Source organism: Phodopus roborovskii, unplaced genomic scaffold (assembly GCF_943737965.1).
Source record: "Phodopus roborovskii unplaced genomic scaffold, PHOROB, whole genome shotgun sequence".
In the NCBI taxonomy this organism is placed as follows: Eukaryota; Metazoa; Chordata; class Mammalia; order Rodentia; family Cricetidae; genus Phodopus; species Phodopus roborovskii.
Genome location: NW_026126622.1, coordinates 2,740,063 through 2,759,663, shown reverse-complemented (window position 1 = coordinate 2,759,663; position 19,601 = coordinate 2,740,063). Strand labels below are relative to the sequence as shown.

Genomic DNA, 19,601 nt, shown 5'->3' with positions numbered 1-19,601 from the left:
TCGAGATTCTTTATGGCCATAATCGACTAAAACTGAGCTGCCAGCCCCTGGGGAAACTGAGGCACGTGGGGTGCTGACCTGCGCGTTGCGAGGCTCGTTTAGCGCCGCCTCCAGGCCGCGCCCGCCGGTGCTCAGCGGTGCCGAGCTCGCGCGGGGCGGTGGAGAGCGGGCGGAGGGCGCGCACGGCGGCGGTACCGGGCCACGCACGGCGGCGCGAGCGGGCCACGCACGGCGGCAGGAGCGGGAGCGGGGCGCGCGGCGGGGCGGCGGATGGCCCAGAGCTGATCTATGCGGCGCTTGGAGGGGCTGTGTCTGCGGCGGCGGCGGCGGCGGCGGGGCCCTGCCCGCGAGCGGAGCGGGGACAAGATGAAGTACCAGAAATACCTGACGGTGCTGCAGATGGCCATCGGCGTCACCCCGTCCAACCGCGGCAGTCTCCTGCCGCTCAAGAGGAAGCTGTGGTAAGGACTCGGGGCTGAGGCGCGCGTTAAAGGGAATGAGGATACCTGAGGGGCGCGGACAGAGACTGGGACACCGGGGGCAGGGCCGGGGCGCTTGGACAGGGCATAGGGGCGCAGGAGCAGGGCGGGGGCGCGGGGCCTGGCATCGGTGGGGCGCGCAGAGCTGGCGGAGCAGCCATCGCCCAGCGTCCGGGCCGCGCGCCGCGCTCCTGCAGGCGACTCCGAGAGCGCGCGGGGAGGGAGCGGCTGGGACCTTGCACCCCGCATCCCGGCCTCACACGGGCTCTCCTTTCCCTGGGCGCCCGCGAGTGCTGCTGACTGGGAATTGCACGCCAAGCTTTGCTGCAGACCGCAACCTAGCCCTGCAATCCATTGGTCCTTGTCGGTGCATCTTCTGTTATTTCCCCCAAATGCACCTGCTGTTGGGCGCATAGTAAAAGATGAGCCGTTCCCACGCTAAGGGAAGGAAGTTGTGATGTTACCGTCGTTTTGTCGCGGACTGTCGTTTTTTCTGCACGATATTTGTTTCCTCCGACCAGGAAGCTGTTATCGAGGTAATTGAAAAGAGCACTATTAAGTGAAAATATTGAGGTCTGGTTTGCACAGTCGTTTATCATGTAGGTTGCATGTTGTATTAGCATCTAAATATGCCGCATGGGATCTCATTGCCACCTGAGCACTTCATTGGCTGAAAATATAGGCTTAAGATTTAACCACAAAAGAAACAAGAAAGGAAAAGTAGTGGGGTGAAGATAGGGGTCGGGAACCAGTAATTGTGAGAGCCTTTTTAATTTGAAAATTAGTAGTCAGTGCTCAGTATAGGTTATGAATATTTTATGTAGCTCTTCAATTCTATTGGCTATAGGGTAATGTAATCCTAAGTAGAGAAATCTGAAGTGAGGCTGCTTTTGTGGAGTGGAGAAGTAACTTCTGCCATATAAAACCTGAAACAATGCTTTGAAGTCTACAAGGGTTGGTCAATCGAGGAAATGCTGGTTAAAAAAAGAAACAGAATTCCAATAGCGGTCAATAGTGAAGGAAAGACTATAATTGTGTGCGCAGAGTTCACATTTCCCTGTGCCACTTACAGTGTGACCTTCAGCAAGTTATTGTCATGCCTGTTTCTCCATGGGTAAGCTGAGACTCTTGTTATCTCTCTTACGATGTTACACAGATCAGCTCTGATGTCAAATCAGCCTGGTCCTACTGCTGTGCCTGGACGAGCAACACATGCTTAAGAAATGTTAACAACTTCTATTCCACCTCCCCATTTGTTAAAGACAAACTTATTTTGAAAAACAGCATTTACACTTGCTAACTAGCCATGAACAGCTCATAAAATGCTAGACTGGTAAGCCTGGCAATAGTTGGATTAAGATGTGTCCTTGGTGGCCTAGAAGTGCTGGAGTGTGCCTTTAATCCCAGAATTTAGGAGGCAGAGTCAGGTGGATCTCTGTGAGTTCAAGGCCAGCCTAGTCTACAGATCGAATTCCAGAACAACCAGGCTATGCAAAGAAACCAGGTCTTAAAAAAAATGGGTCAGGGGGAAGATGTGTCCTTGGGAAAAGGGGGTGTGGCTCATCATTAGAGTACTGTCCTAAAGTATGCAACAACCTGGGCTCGAGCCCAAGCACTGAAAAAGAAAAAGAAAATGTCTGTGAAAGATGACTTGTAGCAAACAAATGAAGAATAAGTTATTCTTAGGCAGAGTAGGGTGGTGAGAGCCTATAATTCCATCACATGGGAAGCTGAGGCAGGAATATCATGAGTTCAAGGCCAACCTGAGACTTTATCTCAAAAAAAAAAAAAAAAAAAAAAAACAAATGACAACAACAAAAACTGGCTCATTGGGTAAAGATGTTTGCCTTCAAGAGGTCATCAGGCTTGGACATACACACATACAGTCAAAAAACAAATAACAAATAAGTCACTCTTGGCCGCATTGACAGCATATGGGAAGAAAATATGCCAATATCACCAGGTACCCTAGCCTACGTTTCTTCTATGTATTTAACTGATGAAACAAACTATATATGTATGTGTGTGTATGTATATTTGTATTGTGTGTGTTTGTTGTTGCATTTCACATAGATTCTCTGTCTTTCTGCAAGAATATAAATCACATTGAAGAGGGTTTTTCTCTATTTAATTCATTGCTAGATCTCTTACAAACACTCTCTGGCCCCAAATAGCTTCTCAATAAATATTAGCTGAATAAATATGTGAATTCTTTAGAGCAGTTCTGGAAGTCAAGCCTAGAACCTCACATCTTAATTAGGCATGACTAGGGAAGAATTTTAAAGAAATCATGTTCTTGATGCTTGGTGTGAACTAATTGAAAAGTGCTAGCTAGGCATGGGCACCAATGATTGATGAGATTTATTCTCTTTATCACTTGGAGGGCTGCTCTAAAGACACAGTCCACAGACAGAGTTTGTGAAGACAGGACTCAAGGAAATAAAATCCAGGTAACTTTTGTACTTCAACAATTCACATTGGAGGCCAAGAGTGAATCAGGGCCAGGGATAAAAACCATCTTACTAAGAAATGGCCCACAAAAAGCTGCTGCACTTCATATCATGCTTTTGTGTTTTTTTTTTTTTTTATTCAAATCAGTTTCCATTTACTGCTACTTCCAAAGACTCATCTCATTTCCACAGTGGCAAACTGAAGAACATAAGATACAAAAACAGATACATGATTCTTTTCCTGTTTATTTCTTTAATGTGTGATGGAGATTGGATGTGAGTGTGTGCATCATAGCACATGCATGAGTTCTCTCCTCCTGCATGTGGATCCTGGGGATCAAACTCAGGTCATCAGGCTTGGCAGTTCTTGAGAAGAGAGCATCTTGTCCAGCTGGGCCCTGAATCCATTATTGAGTGTTTGTAAGAGAGGATGAGGGACACAGAGGAATAGGCCATGTGAAAACAGTGTCATTTTATTGTCCTCCTCCTTTTTAGTTGAGAATAATGTGCTACCTAATTCATGTATCTAATTTTCACAACATTTCCTTTGTCAGGGTCTTGTAGCAATTGCTGGGCATTTGGGGAAAGGCAGTGGCAAGTGTTTTGGGAGAATACTAGTCTTCACTCCAGAGGGTAGGTGGGAACCTCCTGCAGATTCCAGCAGTATAGCCAAACCTTGGAAGGCACCAGCGGCTGCCCCCTTAGAACATGTAACTTTGCACTATGAAAATTTACATACACGAAGATTTGTACTAAGATGTTTATGAAAATGTGTATGCTCCCTGGCGTCCCCCACCCCCACCCCCATGGTTACAGTCTGTGTGAAAAGACCTCATGTTTGCAAAGCTTATGCTGGCTTGTAGGAGAGAGTGCAGTGATCTCATGCTTTGTTCCCACACTTTGTCTCCTTTGGGTGTTTGTGGCTCTCAGCTTTTCTTTGTGGGGTGCTCTTCTATTTGTCTACATTGCTTATGAAAATGTTTTAGGGAGTGTTGGGTTTGGGCATCAGTGAAGATGGAAACCAAAACAAATACCCTCCCGTTGGAGGGACCTCTTCCAGGCTCATCTCTTTCTCTCATATCCTAGAAGCAGGAAGTGGGAATATTTTCAGTGGTCTATTCAAAATCATTGCTGTTGTTATAGTTTGGGTATAAGATACCTCCTACCCCCAATCATTGTCGAAGGCCTGCTCAGCCCAGCTGCTGGAGCTAACTGTTGACAAGTGACTGGATCATAAAGTCTCTGAGCCCATCTGTGGACTCATATATTGTCAATAGAAACTTTGAGAGCAAGAAGTAGATGGTGAGTTGAAGGATGTCGCTGTGGTGTGTTCTTGGTGGCTTTCCCTAGACCCCAGCCTTCCTCGACTCTTTTTATTCTCTCCTCATCATGTAGTGATGATGTAGTGATAGTGATGTTTCTGCACATAAGCCCAGGAGTGGTGAGTCAAGCACATGTACTAAATACCTCTGAAATAAACTGTCCAAAGAAGATTCCCACCTTTAAGGTTGCTTTCTCTGGGTGTTTGTCACAAAGATTGAAAACTGCTTAACACAATGGCTTTGGGACTCCTGAGGCCTGTTAGCCCTGCCCTGGATAGAAGTATGTTTGTGTGGCTAGCTGCCTTTCTTTGGGGACCACCTTTGGTGGCCCACTGTATTTCCTAGGTCTCTGAGAACAGACAACTGTTCTTTGACAGCTCTGGAGGTCAGGACTCTCAAGTCACAGTGTACATGCCCTGGACGGCTCTGGAGTGGACCTTCCATTGTCTTTCCTATTTTTAGTGGCCCAGGTGTTCTCAATGGCTGTGTCACTCCAGACTCTGGCACTATTTGCATGTGGCTTTTTCCTTTGTATCCCTCATCCCCTCCTCTGTCCCTTACAGATATGCATCCCTGGACTAGGCCCACCTGGGTAATCCAGGATACTCTCATCTCAGGAACTTCAACTTGATTAGGTTTGCAGACACTGTTTTTTCTAAAGAAGACGAAATTCTTCCACAGGTCCAAATAATAATTACCCTGATCTATTTGTATGTGAAACATAGCAAATGTTTTCAGAATAATTTCATTTTGCTCAGTTTGAGGGTTTTTTTTTTTTTTTTTTTGGTTTGTTTTGTTTTTACCAGCTGACCAGCCTTAAGGAGGGACCTAGCCACTTTACTTTGAGCATAATCTGAGAATGTCCCTTACTCATATGCTTCAGTGGCTATTGGAAGTTACATAGTCTCAATACACTCCCTTCCGGCAGCCTATTCCTAGCAGAAGATGGGAAGAGCTGCTGTTTAAGTTACTCCCTGCAGACAAAATGGAAATGCTCTCCACACTTCCTGTCATTTCACTGAAGCACCTCTGTAGGTTCCATATTTTTCCATTTTACAAAGTCATTTGCTTGCCTAGACACTGGTGTCACAGTGGTTATTAGGGTTAAAAAAGACAACTGGACAGGAAGAATACAGTGTGGGAAGAAGAGAATGGCTGAGAATAGATACAAAGAAGCCATTTGTAGAAAATTCTCATTCTAAGAATGGTTCATGGTACACCCTTGGATCACCAAGTCTTCCTGCAGGAACATGCAGGGCTCAAAACTCCATGTTCTTGTTCATAGTTTTTTTTTTTTTTTCTGATATTGTGATATAATTACACCATTTTTCCCTTCCCTTTCCTTTCTCCAAACCCTCCCATGTGCCCCTGCCCACTCTCCTCCATATTCATCGCCTCTTTTTTCTGCTGTTATTGAATGCATATATGTATATACATACATACATATTCCTACATATAGCCTATTCAGCCTGAAATATGTAGCGTACATGTGTGTTTTCAGGACCAACCATTTGGCACCAGTCAGTGCTTTTCCCTGAGGAAGACCACCTCTTCTGCTCCCAGCTTTCCTCACTTGTCAGAGTTCTTTGTGTATGATTGAAGCCTTGCGGGCTTTTTCCCTGTCAAATTTGGTGTGCCTGTTGGCGTAACCCTTGCTCAGCTTACATTTGGCCAGTCATGTTGGTGAGATTTCATGGGTGTTACTTCTGATAATCTGACAGCAAACTCCCTGCTCCTCTGACTCTTTCTGCCTCCCTCTTCCATAATGCCCCCCATTATGAGTTCAAGGGTATTTTGTGAATGTCTCCATTGGAACTGGGCTCTCCAAATCTGCATTTTGATTGATTGTGGTTTTCTATAGTAGTCTCTACCTACTGAAAAGACATGTGTTCCTTGATGGCAGGTAAAGACTATATTTACCTGTGGGTATTAGGACAAATGTTTATAGATTATTATAGGGATTGTGCTGGTTTATTAAATTAATGATTGTAGATTCTCTTCCAGTAACCATGAGTAGGTCTTAAGTCCAACTAAGAAGTTGTTGGTTACTACCAAGGTATGCATGCCACTGCTGTACCCTTCAGCTCTCATACTATGCTGGTCACTGATGTGGTTTGTAGGCATTATAGCTGGGTAGGACTCTTGGTTATCCCGCTTCTTTGGAATTGCATAGCGCCCTCTACACCATGAAAGCTAGCCATCAGGGAGGGGGTAGTCACGGCAGTTCCAGCTCAGGGGTCTCTGGGCCCTGACTGAAGTGCACAGTGTTTTCAGCAATAAAGACTTTCACACAGTTTTAAAATGAGCAAATTAAAGACAATTATATACATTGTCCTTTTCACAAATGTAATAAATAGCCAGTCACTATTAATCTACTACACAAGTCGTTGGGGCTTCTCCAGTCTGATAATTATGAAGAAGTTTACTATCTTTAAAAAAGATTTTAATGACCTCTGTGTGTGTGTGTGTGTGTGTGTGTGTGTGTGTGTGTGTGTGTGTGTACACTCAATGCGTGGAGGTCACAGCACAGCTTGCCAGAGTCAGTTCCTTCTTTCCACCAGGGCCTCTGGGATTGAATGTAGATGTGTCTAGTTGGGTTTACTGGTTTGTGTTTTGGCTTTCTTTGTTGTTTGTGTATTTTGGGGTTTGTTTGTTTTTTGTTTGTTTTTTGGGGTTTTTTTTGGGGGGGGTCGAGCCAGGGTTTCTCTGTATTGCTTTGGAGCCTGTCCTGGAACTAGCTCTGTAGACCAGGCTGACCTCGAACTCACAGAGATCTGCCTGCCTCTGCCTCCCAAGTGCTGGGACTGAAGGTGTGCGCTACCAATGCCCAGCTAAACCATCTCACCAATCCCTGGGATTGAATGTAGGTGTGTCTGGTTGGGTTTACTGGTTAAGCCATCTCACAAGGACTTTACTATCCTAGTAAGGATAGTGTCCTTTAAAAAGCTGCCCTTCTGTCCTCAGCACCCCAAGCCTCCTGTTCCCACACCTGTGTTAACAATTCCCCTTTGGGGCAAACAAGGCTGTACTGTCATTCATTAGCGTTGTCTTGACTTGATTTTGGCTGTTGGTTGCTAATATTTTTAAATTAATATCTTTAATTTAGGTTTATTTATGTTTTTACATGTATTAGTATTTTGTCTGCATGTATGTATGTGTATTCTGGGCATACAGAAGGTTTGGGATTCTCTGGAACTGGAGATATGGATGGTTGTAAACCACGATGTGGAGGCTAGAAACCAAACCCAGGTTCTCTGCAAGAGCAGCAAATGCTCTTAACTGCTGAGACCTCTCTTCCACGCCTAAATTAATATTTTGTAGAGGGATTAACCTTGTGGATAATTTTCTTCTTATGTAATATCTTCACTTTTACCATCTTGTTTGTTTATTTGGCTCAATTCTTTGTTGTTACTAAATTCTTTTACACTGGAATTGGAAAGAGATGGAGCAGAAGAGTTGGAATTGTTTGTACTATGTGGGGTGTGGTCAGAAATGGCAATGAGCAGAGCTCCTAATTTGCACACATACTGAATGAAGGCCAGAAACTCCTGGACACATTTGGATTCCAGGATGGGGAGTAGAAAGACATTCCAGCTTAGGGAAGGGTCTGAGAGGTGTGTTGTATCCCTGTTTTTTTAAAAGAGTGAAATGTGAGTCTCCTGGGGGACTTACAGAGCTTCACTGGCCCATGTCAGAAGTTTAGCAGACTGGATCTGGACAGCAGCCAACAGCCAGCCAGGGGCTTGCAACTTCAGGTGTGACATGATTGATAGGACAAGATTAGTGTTTACTTTTCCCTGATGGCCTCATCCAGGAGATCACACACACAAGGAACTAGATGGTAAACAGTTTACTGGCCTGGTGATAATGTCTGGGCAGGAGCAAGCTAGTCCCCAAACCAGGGCCTCTCTAGGAAGCTGATGCTTTATGCTTCAAGCCCCTCCTCAGCAGCCAAAATAGTGGAGCTTGCAGCATAGATCACAGCTGAGCCTAACGATGTCAGTTAGTACAGCCAATGGAAGCCAGGTTCCAGGAGCTAGGGATAAGGCCACATTTGGAAACAGGAAGTCAAATGAGAGGATCCTGGGAGTATTACCTTGTGGACACACTGGCTATGCCCAAGAAGAAAATGTGGTTGCATAAGAAAATTAGAGGAGGACGGGAGAGAGGGAGGAAGGGGAAAAGAGAGAGAAGAGAGGAGGGGGGAGAGAGAGAGGAGACAGTGAGGGAGAGGGGAGAGAGAGGAGCGAGAGAGAGGAGAGAAAGAGAGAGGCCAGCCCCACCCTCTCCCACACACATGACAATGTACTATCTCACTGTAAAGTCCAGGCTGGCCTGGAAATCACTCTCTTGACCAGTCTGACCTCAAACTCAAAGCAATCCCCCTGCCTCAGCGCTCCAGAAAGAAACTGAGATTTGGGAGGATTTAAACTGTTGCCCAAAGTCACACAGCTACTCCAGAACTCATGTCAAGGATGTGAGCCTGGTATCATTTCATCCCCACATTTCTCCTGTCTCTAATTACAGTGAGTTCAGCTGTCCCGCCATAGCTGAGTCTGGTATAGTCCTCATCCTGGCATAATACTCTTAATTTTGTAACTAATAAAATTTAAAATTTGGGAAGGAATATCTTTCTTGTAAGTTAGTTATTAATTTCCCCTTGATTTAAGGTGTTATATAAGGTGGTTCCCTGTCAACCAAAACCATTCCTCTGAGGTAACTCAGTGTCTGAGTTACCAAGTTGACCTCCACAATACCAGGGTTGGAAAAGGGGTACTTTAGGAAGGGAGGAGAAAGGGAGGATGAAGGATGAAAGGAGCAGAGAGACAGGAGGGAAGAAGGACCAAGGGAAGACAGAGGAGGGAGATTGATTTTTAGATGGATTTCACAGTGAGACTATGTTTGTATGCTTGTTTTTATTTACTCAAGGAATTATAAGCAGCCTGAATAGTATTGTGAGTGTCCAACAGAAAACAGACCACATGTATAGCTCTCAGCAGGACCCACATTGATGCACAAACAAAGATGAGAAGGAAAAGAGAAGCAATATTGCACCTGCACTGAGTATACACGATCTCTTCCCCTTACCCTGGAGCTAACATTTTCTATTATTCCCCACCAAAGAGAAGGGGGTTCATCCTGAGCCCTCTGTCTTTTAGCAGCTTGTATCTAACCTTCAGAGAGACCTGGTTAGAGTCTCTCTTTTAAGTTAAAGGCACTTGGGAATCTGTGGGCAAGGTGGGTCCTGGGCAGATGACCACCAGCTACACACCTGTCACACTCGTCTGACCATTAAATATTTGTATTATGACCCTGGATTGGATCCAATCCTCATGATTGGATTTTATATTTCATTGAATTGTCTCTGATAAGCATGGTACGCCCCAGCCACTTGTAACTGTGGGTATAAATTTCATGGCAGTCTTTAAGTTTTAGGCTTATAAGTTTTCAGAAAAGAGAAAATTGTATGACTTTCTAAGGGAGATGTCAGAAAATGTTGGGGAAAATCTTAAATTTCTTCGCCCCCAAAAAGCTGGTATTATATTTACATTAATTTCCTAAAATACAGCTAAATCATGTATCTAGCATAGAAGAAATAAAAAGAAAAGCTGTGTTGTATATTGTTTTTTAATTAGTTTCTTATTTGACTAAAGTTTTTTTGAAGTTTAAGTTAAATTTATTTTTAATAGGGATATAAAATTAAAATTGTACATGTTTTGGAGGTTTCATATGATGTTTAGTACATATACACATTGCATATTATTAAATTGGGTTAAATCTGTATACACACATCTCCCCCCAAGTTTATCATCCTTATGATAAAAGCATTTGATATCCTAGCCAGGCAGTGGCGGCCCCTTCTTAATCCCAGGACTCAGGAGGCAGAGGCAGGTGAATCTGTATGAGTTCAAGGCCAGCAATCCTGTATTGGGAAAAACAAGAACTAAAAACATTCAGTATCCTTTCTTCTAGTTCTTTTGAAATATAAACTACATTGTTTTCCTTGGTAGGACATCTTAAATGTTTTCCACTATTCCTTTTTAACAAAATAATTTTAAGCCGCCTCAGCTGTACAGCCATATAAAATAGGTATACAGTGCAACATTTCAATGATAATTGTTAATCTGACACCGGCCAGAGTCATCAGAGAGGAAGGAGCCTCGGTTGAGGAAATGCTTCTGTGAGATCAATTAGTGATTGATGGGGGAGGGTCCAGACCACTGTCTGTGGTGCCATTGCTGGGCTGGTGGTCCTGGGTCAATAAGAAAGCAGGCTGAGGAATCTATGGGAGCTAGACAGTAAACAGCTCACCTCCATGGCCTCTGCATCAGCTCTCACCTCCAGTTCCTGACCTGACTTCCTTTGATGATGACAAAAAATGTTAAAGTGTAAGCTGAATAAATCCTTTTCTCCCCAACTTGCTTTTTGGTCATGGTGTTTGTTGCAGCAATAAAAAACTTAACTAAGACAATAATAAATCATATAAAAATTATCTTAAAACAATTATTTAATAGACATATAACTTTGTTATTCATTAGACTAAAGCCAGTTTGCATACTAGTGAGAGGGATATGCTTGTTTATTTATTTTACACAAAGAATTTAATCTTGGCTGACACAAACACCTTGCATGACACAGCATCTTCACCATGTTTCAGAGCTGTCAGCGTCTTGATTCGATAATCAAGCATCAATCCTGAGAATAAATATGGAATATAAAATGATACAAGTATGTTTAGGGCCATGTCAGAAATTGTTACAAATTCTGTCTTAATCCCAAACCAAATTTATTCAACATTTTTTAATGAAACTCAAGTCAGCAGCTTAAGAACAATTTTTATTCATTTATTGCTTTTTTTTTTTTAAGACAGGGTCTCTCTACATAGCCCTGGTTGTCCTGGAACTCACTTTGTATACCAGGCTGGCCTCGAACTCACAGATTTCTGTCTGCCTCTGCCTTCTGAGTGTTGGGATTAAAGACAAGTGCCACCATACCTGTTCATACTGCAATTTTTAAAACCAAACATTCTAACACCATACAATCCAGAGATATGTTAATTTGATATTTACATGTTAAAGATTGACATCAGGAAAATACTGTCTTTGATTTCTATAGTGAAGATATTTCCATAACAAAAACATGTATCTAGTAAAATGTGCAATGAATAGTGCATGGTAGTCTTGAATCCGAGCTGGTGTGCCAGTAGCCCTCACCAGGGTTACCTCACATCATGGCACAGCTGTCAAAGTTCGTATGCCATGTGTTCAGAATACACAGTGTTCACAGAGCAACCTAGGCAAGTGCTGCCTGAGGCATTACTTTCGATTTTGCAGTAAGTTTTAGCTAATGCCTGAGCAGAAACTTTTTATTGTTGTCAAATTTTCCATGACCCACACATTCAATTATATGACCCCATGTGGATTTTGATCCACAGTTCAAGGAGCTGTGAGATGTAGTCACCCATCACATGCAACTGTCCATTCTTTAGACTATTTTCTCGTTTGCTATTGAGTTTTGGGGGCTCTGCATGCACCCTGGGTGGGAGCTCTTTTCCCCCTCTGGTAGGCTGCCTGTTTGCTGTTGGTTGTTTCCTTTCTTGTACACACGTTGTTTGGTTTGATATAATTCTGTCTGTTTGTGTTCTGTTTTATTTCCTGTGCTTTTGAGGTTTGATCCAAGAAAGTCCCTGCCCATCCCAGTGTCCTGAAATGCTTCCCTGTGAGCAAAGCAGCTTTTCATTGTTCTGGGAAGGACTTTGACTGCAAGGAAGACAATGGAGCTGTACGATGTGCTTCTTTGCATGTTGAGAATCCTGAACATGACGTCATCGCATTTGTACTTTGGGCACTGAACTGGAAGGGAGGATTACTGGGAATTCATCAAAAATTTAAACGTTTATTAAAACTGAATTAATGACAATCTTTGTAAACAGTAAAGAACACCCTCAGTAAATAATGTTCCTGAGAATTGTGACATGTGCTTAGAAAATGGGGTAGCTGTACCAAAAAGAAAGGCATGTAGAACCACTGTCCAGGGCACTGCAGGGGTGTCTGGCTCTAGGGGGAACCTGGGGTCTGAGTGGTGGGAGATCTGGAGCACTTCAGAGTTAGTTAACATGATGTCCTGGGTTGGTGGCTCCTCCCCCTCTCTGGGACAGGAGGTAACAGAGGTACTGCTTCCTTCCTTCCTAAAGCAGCCCTCAGGTGCTGTGCTGGAGAGATGTGGCTGTCTCTGAGGGCTCTGCCAAGTCTCTTGACCCAAAATGTTTACACAGACCTCCCAGCAGCACATCTGCGTCTCTGTCAGAGTCACCGAAGGCAGGCACACTGTGAATACCGTAGCAGGCAAGTATGCCCTGGTACAAATAGAAGTATCCCAGGACTCGAGGGATTAGCAAGTCCTCAAGGAAAGAGAAGACATCTGATAGACATGGTGATTTGGAGAAAATGCAGAAAAGGGTATTGTGGTAATTAGGTCTTGACACTTGCTCATCTATAGAAACAAGAATGGTGAAACAAAGTAACAAAGGAAATGACAGACACTGGAGAAGTAAGCTAAAGAGACCAAAGGAGGGCCTATCAGGTTAGGGAGCCTGCCAGCCTCTCTGAATGGGTGGAGCTCAGGGGGCTGTGGAAGCACCTAGAAGGGAATGAGGTGTAAGGCCACTTACTGCACAGGAGGATGTCAAACTACTGGCAAGCCTAATGTTGGTAGAAAGGATAAGTTTAACTGTTTACACTCAGCCCTTAAAACACCAGCTTTTATAACCTCAGGTTCTACCAGCTGTGGGTAAAATATGCTATTATTTTTTCATAATTGTTCCTCCAAAGAACACAGCATTACAATTCTTTGCATGGCATTTGCATTGTACCTAGTGTTGTATGTAGAATGATTTCAAATGCATGGAAAATGCACATAAATTATGTGCAAATATCTCACCATTTTCTATAAGGGAATTGGGTGTCTGCAAGCTATAATGTCTCCAGGGACTTCAGCTCCATGTACGTACATATGTGAATATGTTCGTGTGTGTGTGTTTACAGTTAACTAGCTAGGGTCAAGAGTCGCCTACAGGGGCTGGAAAGATGGCTCAGTGGTTAAGAGCACTGGCTGCTCTTCCAGAGGACCCTGGTTCAATTCCCAGCACCCACATGGCAGCTCACAACTATCTGTAGCTCCAGTTCCAGGGGATCTGAAATCTTCACACCAATGCACATGAAATGAATTTAGATAAATTAAAAAAAAAAAATAAGTCACCTACAGGCAGAGTTTTCTGTCTAGACTACCAGTCAGCTCTGTCCTGCCAGCCACTCCCCAAACAACCACACATATAGCTTAGGCTTGTCTCCAGCCAGCTCTTACAACTTAAACTAACCCATTTTTATTAGTCTTTGTGTTGCTTTTAGGTCCATTTACTTCATCTATGCACTTCCCATGTTGCTTCTTCTACATCATGCTCTCAACTCCCTGACCCCACCCTCCTTCCTCCCAGCATCCTCTCTGTCCCAAAAATCCTGCCAAGCTATTGGCCAATCAGCTTTTTATTAACAACAAGAGCAACACATCTTCACAAAGTGCGGTTATTCCATAGCAGTCTGCCTAAATTAACTTTAAACTATTACTGCTTGGAAACAGAATGAAGTTCCAAGGGAGGAGGGGCCAGAGGAATCCCAATGACACTAATTAAACAGAAAAATAAAAAAGAAAATATTTACATGAAAACCCCTAAGACAAGGTGGCAGGAATGCATCTAAATAGATTAGTACACACTGTAAGTTCAAATAGACTCATATCATCTCAGAAGACACATGCTCTCAGATTGGGTAAAAATGAAACACACACTATTTTATGCCAGGAGTTAGAGGTACAGCCTAAGGGGGAAAAAAAAACAAAAAAGACTTTCGAAGATTAAAAACATAGGCCCACGCGCACACTCGTACACACACACACACACACACACACACACACACACACACACACACACAAAAGATAAACTAGAAAAAGGTAAATATTAAAACACTGATGAGAGAGATTGTCATAAAAGTATCACTAAAGTAAAAGAAAGTTGTCATTGGCATAGAGATAAAATCCCTAAAATCCAAGTCACATGGGCGGTGGTGACTCACACCTTTAATCCCACCTTGGGCAGAGGCAAGAGGATCTCTGGATCTCTGTGAGTTCATTTGATGCCAGCCTGGTCTACAGAGCAAGTTCCAGGACAGGTAGGGCTACACAGAGAAACCCTGTCTTAGGGGGGAAAATGATCCAAGTCACAGACATTAAGGCAATAAAAGTCCTTGAAATATGTAAGCAAAAACTAGCAGTTGCACAAAGATCAATTGAAAAAGCCATATTCATGGTGGGAAATTTTGCAGAAGGTCTTTTTGCAGAAGTCAGTAGTTCAGCAATACAAAATCACAAAGAACATAGAGAAGTTGGGTTTTAAGCCAATGAAGTGATAGGGTTGCTGTGCTCCCTGAAGGTTCCCAGTGGGTGGGCACTGTCCTGCACCATGGATGGACATGCATGCTCATAAGGCCTTTTGGTAGCTACGTAGAAAGGTCCCGTTAGTAAAGACTGCATTTGTATGTAAATGTCAAAGAGTGTCATTGTCTTACAGTTTGATAGGAAGTGTTTGAACACTGACTTCCCATCATCAGGGGAGTGGTTTAATAATTAATCTATAGATGAAATATTGTTTAGCTGTTAAGATAAGAGAAACAGTTTGCATGGTTTATTAAGGGAGGAGTTTCAAGGTCTGTTAAGTGAAAAGAAATGGTAGAGAAAAAATACAATTTGGTCACCTTATTAATACATTTTAAAAAGAAATAACACATAGCTGGGTGTGGTGGTACATGCCTTGAATCTGAGCACTTGGGAGACAGATCTCTGAGTTCAAGACCAGCCTGGTCTACAAAGCCAGTTCCAGGCTGGCTTTAACAAAGTGAAAAACCCTGTCTTGAAAAACCAAGAGAGAGAGAGAAAAGAACCCAGAAAAGCAATAAACATGCACAATTGCTTGGAAGATTGTGTAAGGAGCTAGTGATCATGGTGCGTTTAGAAGGGGGGTGGAGGTTTGAGATAGGGAGAAAGGACAGCTTGCACTTTCCATTTTCACATAGTTCTGTACTTTTCAAATATCTATACATGTGTATTCCCTTCATTCTAAATTACAGGTGCTCTTGGACTGTTTTATATATTCACTGTCTTACTAAGAAAGCAAGCAAATTTATTTTGCTAGTACAATCAGACAGGGTTGGGCATGCCTATAGTACCAGCCCCAGAAAAAGGCGCTCAGGCAGGAGGAGGCTGAGTTCTGGGCCAGTGCAAGCTATGTAGCCCAAACTATTTAAATATTTGCTAACACTCCAGCCTGTGTGTCTTTTTAAGAAGAGACACATTAAGATATGCCCTTTCAGACAGCATCTGAAGTAAAAACTTAAGTATGTCACAAAGGTTAGTGGTGTGTGAATTTGGGCTGTATTGCATGCAATAGGAGATGCCATCATAAAATAAGGAAAATGGCTTCTGTAACCCATAGTCCATTGCTATTTCTGGCTTGTTGTCTCTGCCCGACACCAGGGGGCCATGTCCCTGCAGGTTGGGCACCTTCTCTAGCCAGTTTTTTTCATGCTTCTGCCATCAGCAACCCAATGCCTGGTAGTCCTGCATTTTCACATATGAACATAGATCCCAGGGTACATTCTGTGGATGCTTAGGTTTTGGTTTTGGGTGTTTCTGTTTGTTTGTTTGTTTGTTTTTAAAATCTGTTTCCCTAACCCTGTGACCATACTGAATTAAGTATTGACTCTCGTGTTTAAATGTATAAGGTATGTTTAAGTACCTGCTAAGCATTGTCCGCACATGTGCTCAGTGACAGCTGACTTGTCCCAAATGTGCCAGGCACTGGACTAAGTGCTCCATAAATCATTGCAGAGGAAAGCAGATGCCTGTGAGTTGCCCAGGAAACATCAGCCTGCTCTGAGCTGTTTCCTGGGTGTTTATAGAGTCTACTTCTCTTGAATCTTAATTCTGCAATATTTGAACTCTGTCAAGACAATTTCTCAACTAGTCAGCTGCTAAGAAATGTTCAGAAATAGTATTTGATAGAATGTGTATCTTGGGGAGAAAGTGGCGTTTCCATAACAACCTGCAAGTAGAAACGTGTTCACCTGTAAACCTGTCTCTTTAAGCATCCGCCCTCCCCTTCCTTGCAGGGTAACTCCATCCTCTGAAAACCCTAATGGTGCTACTTCTGGTGTGAGCCAAGGGAAACCCTCTCTAAGACGAATTAAAGGGAGACTACATCGAAGCAAGAGCCTTGACAGTATCGATTTCTGTGAACTCACTGTAAGTGGACTGCACATACTTTTAATTTTCAAGAAAGATGAACATTTTGTTTTTGTATTTTCATAAAACTGCAACAAGCTTGTTCTGTGGTGTTCTACTCTTAAAATGGCATACTTAACAGGTTACCAGTGAGAATGCTTTTCTTACTAGTATGTGTCTGATACCTTTATAATAAATGGTTCATAATGACAATTCCACTGCAAAGACAAAGTTCTGAACACTCAAAACAAAATTAAATTGAGGGGCTGGGAAGATGTCTCAGTGGTTAATGTGCCTGCCACACAAGCCTGAAACCCAGAATTCAGATCCCTGGAACATGTCAATGTTGCATCATTCTCAGCCTCAGAAGAGCAAGATGGGAGACCCCAGAGCATCCTGGCTGGCACAGCCAGCCATATCAGCGAGTTTTGGAGCTGATTTAGAGACTGCCTCACTGAATGACGTGGAAGGCTCATTCATGACTCAATGATGACTCCTGATGTTAACCTTGAGCCCGACATGTGCATGCCCACCCATACACAGGTGTGCCCACACAAATGCAGAATAGACATACACACATGTGCACATCGCACACATAGAAAGAGGGGGAAAGGTAAAGTAGAATATTGATATAAATTTCTATGACAATCGCAAGTTCATGTTTGGTTTAATGGCAGTATTGAGTGTCTGATTAACTCCTAACACCTAATTTCCTGGTAGAGGCAGACATGAGTCTCTGTTTAGTTAAGGGTGCTGCTTTCTATTTAAGGGACCAACACTGATAGTCATATTCCTTTCCAGATACATGACAGAATTTCCACCTGGTAAATTCCTGTGTGGTTTTGGAGGAACACTGGCATTTTTAGGCTATACTCAACTAAAAGAGATACTGTAATGCAATAAAGGAAATTCAATAAAGAATATTCTGTGGCAGGCTCTTGGATATTTAGGACTATAATACAGGTCCCATTTCTTCTTTTTGCGTTCTGATTGGAAAAGTTCCCAATCATAAAAAGTGCCACTGACTGTTGTTCCATAAAGTACATCAGAATGAATTAGAGTTTCGCCTGTGACACTGAACCGTGTATTTTGGGGCATATGGCAGTGATGGAAACAGGTGCTCAGTAAACATAAATGCTGTATTTATTTTATACTTTTAAAATCTGCTTCGTTTTGGGGCTGGAGAGGTGGCTCAGCAGTTAAGAGAACTGGCTGCTCATCCAGAGGTCCTGAGTTCAAATCCCAGCAACCCCATGGTGGCTCACAACCATCGGTGATGTGATCTGATACCTCTTCTGGCATAAAGTCCTACATGTAGATAGGGCACTCATATACATAGAGTAAATAAATAAATAAATCTAGTTTTAAAAATGTGCTTAGTTCTAGTAACTATTTTTCGTATGCCATTGTTTCATTTATCTTAAAATTGCTCTGAATACTTTCTGTGACACACGACATAATATGGTGAAATGTGGCTGGTAAGAAAACATTTATGAATAACAGGGAAATAACACCCGAGTTCTAACAGTGATGGAGACTGCAGAAAATGTAAATGTGCCTTAGCATGCAGTGCTTTGCTCTCAAGAGGGAGAGAGAAACACGGAGAAACAGATTTGAATTGCATGCATGGAGGAGAACTGAGGTGGTGCTGGCCGGCTCTTTCCTGTGGTGTTCAGCGTCATTGCTGCCGGTGTGTGATCCATTAGCCAATGCATTTGGCACGTGGTAAACTGTGTTTCCTCGCTTAAGCAATCATTCTGGTTGGGAAAGAGGTTGTGCTTTGTTGAAATGTGACAGTGTTGGGAAGGGGGATTTCTCATGCTGCTTCCCTGACATGCTCGGGACCCAGTGTGGGTTGGATCTCGGCATATTTACACACCCATAATGAGAGACCCTGGGATCTGACCCCAGTTTAAATACGTCACTCATTTATGCTTCATAAACATTTTTATGCAGAGTTTGAAGGTGATTATGTTTAAACTTGTAGTGAATATATATTCTGGTTATAATGTGTCCTGTGAGATCAGATTTGAAGTTTACCCCTTAGAACAGTAGTTGAGCTCTGTGGGTCATGACCCCTTTGGCAAACCTCTCTCTCACAAAATATTTATGTTATGATTCATAACAGTAGCAAAATCACAACGAAGTAGCAACCAAAATAATTTCATGGTTGGGTATCACCACAACATGAGGAACTGTATTAAACAGTCTCAGTGTTAGGAAGGTTGAGAACCACTGTCTTACAATATTATGCCAATGCTCACAAAGTATGAGATTTCATGTTGGGGCTGTTTCCCACAAATAGAGATGCATGTTTGAATGATCAGGAGAGCTGACCTCAAATGTTGTTATGTGTAGTTTTCCCACCAGCCTGGTCCCAGCCGAATAACATACAGACACGCTGTATTAGATATAAATATTAGATATTTTTATGAGCAGTTTCCCCTCCAGCCTGGTCCCATAGCCATGTCAAAATATAATTACCTTTTCCATGTAATTATTCATGATATTTTAAGTTACTAATTTGCCCCTTGCCTTCCAGGCCAGACTTAATCTGGCTAATGGTCAAGAAAGGAAGAAAATAGCATCACCCCTGAGTAGTTTGTCCTCTGCAAGTTTCCTTCTTCTGGAAAATCTTTGCTATGTGATTTCACATTATAAGTGAAAGGGCAGAGCCTTCTGGAAGATCAGGCATCGTGACACTGATGTTACAAAACCAGAAAAGGCTGTCCTGCTGTCCCACGAATGGTAGTGTCAGGGTATGTGCACTTGGATGGTAGACTTGGACCTGTGTGGTTCCATCTCTTTCTTCCCATGTGGGAATGCAGTAACAAAGTCTTGTGACTGTAATAAATTGGAGTCTTTCACAGTTTGAATTTATTTTCTTTCTTTTTGTATTCCTAATAAACAGTGACTTATTCTTTGGATATTTGTTAATTGTTACATGTCTTATAGTGAATCTGTTCCATTTGTAGGAAATCAATAAATATTCTTTAACCAAAGGTTTAATAGCTTGTCTA

At 42.8% G+C, this 19,601-nt stretch overlaps 1 protein-coding gene across 10 annotated transcripts in view; it reads left to right on the top strand.

Annotated features, from left to right (window-relative positions):
• The first annotated feature begins 204 nt into the window (after nt 1-204).
• Tjp1 (tight junction protein 1) overlaps nt 205-19,601 on the top strand; it is a 240,956-nt gene continuing 221,559 nt past the window's right edge. For 2 of the 10 annotated variants that reach the window (XM_051206458.1, XM_051206456.1), the window contains exons 1-2: nt 212-461; nt 16,470-16,602. In XM_051206458.1, the coding sequence (XP_051062415.1) occupies nt 289-461; nt 16,470-16,602 (306 nt within the window). In that variant the 5' untranslated portion in view covers nt 212-288. Of the gene's footprint in view, nt 462-16,469; nt 16,603-19,601 lie in introns of all 10 variants that reach the window. The other 8 variants (XM_051206460.1, XM_051206459.1, XM_051206461.1 and 5 more) reach the window with 6 other exon arrangements.